General features: G+C 35.2%; 1 protein-coding gene across 2 annotated transcripts; it reads left to right on the forward strand.

The window, feature by feature from the left end:
* Positions 1–3509: 3509 nt before the first annotated feature.
* LOC133815779 (protein MOR1-like) lies at positions 3510–4546 on the forward strand. 2 transcript variants are annotated; one of them, XM_062248578.1, is made up of 3 exons: positions 3510–3732; positions 3817–3906; positions 4392–4546. In XM_062248578.1, the coding sequence occupies exons 1-3, from the start codon at positions 3535–3537 to the stop codon at positions 4446–4448; spliced, it is 345 nt and encodes a 114-aa protein (XP_062104562.1). In that variant the 5' UTR covers positions 3510–3534; the 3' UTR covers positions 4449–4546. The 2 variants fall into 2 exon arrangements, with proteins under 2 accessions (XP_062104562.1, XP_062104563.1); XM_062248579.1 differs by having other exon boundaries at positions 4421–4546.
* The last annotated feature ends 748 nt before the right edge of the window (positions 4547–5294 follow it).

Below are 5294 nucleotides of genomic sequence, written 5' to 3' on the forward strand. Positions count from 1 at the left end.
GCACCCATCAGTCAGAGGCTCCCTTGCCGCGGCACGAAAAACCTGTGTCGCGGCACGCCTTCGCAGACCCAGAATTCTGGGTTTTCTCCTGCGTTTTCTCCGAGCTAAAACCTTACCAAATCAACCCAAACTCACACCCAAGCCCCAAAACCAACTCAAGACTCCAAATAAACCATCCAACAACCCATAAACATCACCAAAACATCTAAACACCCAATCAAATCCCCAAAATCCACATCCTTGATTTCAATTTCAGAAAAAAATAAAAACTCAAACATCAAACTTAACCCATGCTCAAATTCTTAACCCATAACATAATCAAGCCTTAAATGTGTATAAAATTCCTTACCTCATATGGAGAATCCATCCCTAAGCTTCCTTCATCTCCTAGGTCTCCAACTTCTCCTTCTCTTCTTCTTCTTCTTCTTCCTCATGCCCTAGCTTTTCCCTCTCTTTTCTCTTCTCTTCAAACACTATCAAGACCAAAATGGTTAAGCCCCAAACCGTGTACCCCATAAAACCAGCTTCCATTTATCTAATTCCCAACCAAATGACCATTTTGCCCCTCCTTGCCTATCCTTTCCCACCTAAACCTCAAGGGTACTTAAGTCTTTTCATTTCTATTTCATTTCTACCATTTTCTTTCTAAAACTTGTTACTCTCAGCAGTAACTAATGGTTACCCAGGTTACTAAATCTCCAATAACCATTACCCACTAAATCTCAACTTAACCATAAAATTCCCAAGGTACCCCTAGGCTCCTCCCGAGCCGGGTATAGAAATCCCGTTGTGACTCTTGAGTTAACGAGCTCTCTAGAACCGTCTCGGCACGTGCATCACAATAATACAACCACACCCACGTGGTACAATTCACAGAATACAGTTATCACATATCAATACAGTTATGCCCAACATGGCCAAAATTACAATTATGCCCTTCTAACACGATCCGGGCCTACATGCATACTAGTAAACATAGCCATGCATCTCAGTTAAACAAATAGCCAAATAACATGCTTTAAATCATAATCATGCATTTAATTCATAAAATCACACATAAATCCCAACCTGCCCTCCTGGCACACTAATCAAGGCCCTTAAGCCTTATTAGCGAATTTGGGTCGTTACATATCAAGAACAAGATATCTCTTTCTAAGTTATTTGACAACAATCGTGGACAACTTAATGACAAAAAACTCCTTAATTTAATGAATATTGTCATTCAGCTAAGGAAGGTAAGCTATGCTTTTCCACCTCCTTTCCTGAAATTAATTTAATTGCTACAAGCAATCAAGTGAGGAAGCTAATTTTTATTATTTTTTACTGTGTGGTGCCAGGTCTGTAATCATCCAGAGTTATTCGAAAGGAGTGAGGGAAGCACATATCTCTACCTTGGTGAGATGTACACTACTCAGGAGGTCGCAATCCTATAATATTCAAGGTTCTTTTTATAGCTGCTTTCTTTTAATATACATAACTATGCAAAATCTCTTGTATTGTTATTATTCTTTTCAAATAAGCTCCATTCCCCACATGTCCTCACCCATCTCCCTTGTATGTAGTTTAACATAAAATAAAATAAAAATGAAAATGAATAGCATTGTAGAACTTGTTTCCATATCACTTTACATCCATGTCACGTTTCCACTACTTTTTGGTTGCTGGTTTTTTACAAGTCCTGAGGAAGGCTGGGAAACACATTATTAGTTCCCACAGAAGGCTGAACAATTCATCTTTAAAAGCCACACTCCCACCTAGTTTACAAAAAAGGTTCTTGGATGTCTTAATTATTCCTGCACTTCGTTTTGTAATAGTATTGGCTCCTCTGAATTAAAAGAATGTGAAGGAAACCTTTCTCATTTACCAGCCAATCTGAACTGAGATAAGAGACTTGTGTTAATACAATACCAGCATTGAACATGGCAAATTAAGTAGGACATTATATTCAAATTACTGTTCTGTCATTCAAATGATTTAAAGCATGCACTCGTAGAATGATAAAAATTTCAGTCAGCCGAACATTTTTTTTCTTTTTTAGATTTTACCAAACTTGGTTACTTTTAATCCGAATTAGGAAAATAAGATGCAACTGTGATCCTTCTTTTTAATTATTTATTAAAATTGGTGTTTTTCTTAGTTTCTTCCTCTTTACTATGAAGGATTCTGGAAGCTCCTATTCAATTCCTTACACAAAAGTTTAGAATTTGCAACGTGCTTCTTATAAAAATTGCATGTATAGTTGTGGTGGTTATGGAACTAATGGCTATTGAAGACTTGGAAAGCATATTTTATGTATCTTTAAAACTTCTTGTTCATCATCGTGACTACATTAGTATTATTTAATTTGATCTGTGTTGCTTCTGCTACCAATGATTTAGTCAGAGCACAGGCTAGTATTATTTAATCTGTGTTAATTCTGCTATTAATGGCTTACTCAGAATTTAGTATGCGAGGTTGTTCCATGCATGTATGTTTGCCTTTCTTTTCATTAAACTGTAGTGGACAAAATTCGTATACTTGAAAAATAATAGTCCAACAAGCAGTCAGTCAGCCCAATAAGCTATCTAACTAGCCAAGAAGGCCCAAAGCCCATGTAAAATAGGCTCGCATATACAAAGTACCATCCAATTACCCAAAACCATACCCGGACCCGAATTCGGATACACTCAGTCAGCCAGGGACCTTGAAACAGTCAAGGCTCCCATCACGTTCGCCAAGAATCTCGGAATAAAACCACTTGGAGCGAGTCAAGCGAAGGAGAAAGACGGAGGAGGACGGAACGAGGAGGAGGACAATAAATAAGACCATCAGAGGTTGAGAAAAGGCATCAAATAATCACTGAACTTTCTTTACTCTCTAATTGAAACGAAGGCTACTCTATTTCTGAGCAATCCAGTCAAGCAAGACTAATTAGTCAGTCTGATTGGACCTGACCTAGTCGCTTGACTCCTCCGTCATCGCCACCGTCACTCTGACCATTTTACGACTCCTTCATCCATCATCATTTCGACTATTTATATCTTAATTTTATTACTTTCTATTAGCTCTCGTTACAACCCGACTGACTTGAGCGTCGGAGTCCCTTTGGCTGACACCCCACCGGTGCTCCCAATTGAACTCTCGTCTCTCTTCTTTTTGTTATTGACAGGTTGCTGGTGCCCATCTAATCAATTGTAGGAAATCACCTCTACATAAACTTGTTCATTAAATTTGACCATGGATTACTTTATATATCATTGCTATAAGACCAGACCAGTGACTATATTCTTAGAAAATTCATCATATATATAAATATTAATAATTATTTATAAATTCCCTATGTTACTGAGACTGGCTTATGCTGTCAAGGAAAGCACTCTTGCTAGTCTAATTACTGAGCTCCTTCTATGGTTGTTGGATGAGAGAGTTCCACATATGGATGATGGCAGCCAGCTTTTAAAAGCTCTGAATGTTCTGATGCTAAACATTCTGGATAAGACTTGCCATTTCATTTCTTCCCTCTTCTTTTTTTCATTTATTCTTATCCTGACTCGGATGTCTTATTTTAGTCTGATTTTTTATTCAACTTTACAGGATAATGCAGATCGAACTTCATCCTTTGTTGTTCTCATCAATCTCTTACGTCCATTAGATCCTTCAAGGTTGCCCTCACCTGCATCAAATGAGACATTTGCTGTCAGAAATCAAAAGTTCTCTGATCTGGTTGTTAAATGTTTGATAAAACTTACAAAGGTAACTTCTTGTTTTAGCTATTTTCTTCTGCATTGCTCATATTTTGATGCTTCTCTGAATTTTCATAATGTGTTTTCTAACCAGGAAGGCAATGTTGCCAACCAGAGGGAACATCTAATTCTTCTCCTTGCCAATATTCACATTCAGAAAGCTAATAAGCAGTCTGTCTTGAAGGTATTCTGATTGTTAATTAAGGTTGTAAAGCTTTGGCTTTATCTAATCCTCTTATATAAATTTGACTTTATGATATTTGGAGTCTAATGTCAAAACTGGATATTTATGAGCATTGTTCTTTTGTAAATTTCTATTTAATTAGCATTTGAAACATTAGTGGTGAAATTTGGGTTTTCAATAAGGTCTTCTATTTCTTTGAAACTCTTTTATGACTCTTTAATTTAAGGTCAATCACTAGAGTCTTGAATTTAACATAAGGATGTAATATATGCTTTTACATTTACTATCATTCTAGTCATAGAAATTTAGTATAGTTTAGTTACAAGTAATTTAGTTGCTGCTGCTCTTGACAATTTGTGGTATCTAAAAGATGGAATACATACTTTAGTCTTGAAAAAACTTTCAGAAAATGGTAAGAGTTATGTGGGTTTTACAGTTTTATTTTTGTATGATACTTCAAGCACTGATCTGTAGACTTATCTCAGTTTTTGGTGGATCCTACTCCATTTTCTAGGATCTTGCAGGCAAAGGACACCAAGTGAATTAGATAGAGAGGTTAAGAACTTGAGGGTGGCATTTACTGACCTGTTTTTGAAGCATAACACTTTCAAAGAAATTGCAAATCCATCAAGATATTGATGCAAAGAATGGAAGAATGTATTTCACTAATTTTTGTATATATTTCTTGTTTTGTATTTGGTGATAAAGGAATTTAAATTGGGCATAAATTATGTTGTAATATGATTTCTTAAGACTAGACTAGTAGACTAAATATTGTAATTACATTTGAGTAATTAATAAAAATCTATTTATGTTATCTTATTTGGCTTCAACTTTCATATTTGTTTTCCTAGTTTTGTGTAAGTTAAAAAAAATTATGTTTCTCTAAGCTAATATAACACATGTGTTATACTAAAGTGTACTATAACACAAAAAATGTGTTATAGTAAAGTGTAGTATAACACAAAAAAAGTGTTATACTAAAGTGTAGTATAACACAAAAAAAATGTTATACTAAAGTGTAGTATAAAACAAAAAAAGTGTTATACTAAAGTGTAGTATAACACAAAAAAAATGTTATACTAAAGTGTAGTATAACACAAAAAAATGTTATAGTATCGACTATAAATAACATAATTCAACACTTATCTATATATTAAAATAACACAGAAATTGTGTTATCGTTGACAGTACAATAACACATCTGTATAACACTGATAAAGTGTTATGTAAAGTACCCTGACCTACGATAACATAGTCTGTCTTAACACATCAGAAAGTGTTATCGTAGGTTTTGATAACACATTTTTGGTGTTATTAAAAGCATTTTTTCTTGTAGTGTATGGTGAGTTTGGGGGCGGGTCGCAGCCACAGCCTCGAGATCAGTT

Source organism: Humulus lupulus, chromosome 2 (assembly GCF_963169125.1).
Source record: "Humulus lupulus chromosome 2, drHumLupu1.1, whole genome shotgun sequence".
Taxonomy (NCBI): Eukaryota; Viridiplantae; Streptophyta; class Magnoliopsida; order Rosales; family Cannabaceae; genus Humulus; species Humulus lupulus.

Bases quoted from the DNA above. Each gene is read 5' to 3' on its own strand.
- LOC133815779 (XM_062248578.1), top strand. From the start codon at position 3,535: ATGTCTTATTTTAGTCTGATTTTTTATTCAACTTTACAGGATAATGCA. The intron at 3,733-3,816 runs GTAACTTCTTGT...TTTTCTAACCAG, and splicing joins GTTTGATAAAACTTACAAAG to GAAGGCAATGTTGCCAACCA. The intron at 3,907-4,391 runs GTATTCTGATTG...GACTTATCTCAG, and splicing joins ATAAGCAGTCTGTCTTGAAG to TTTTTGGTGGATCCTACTCC.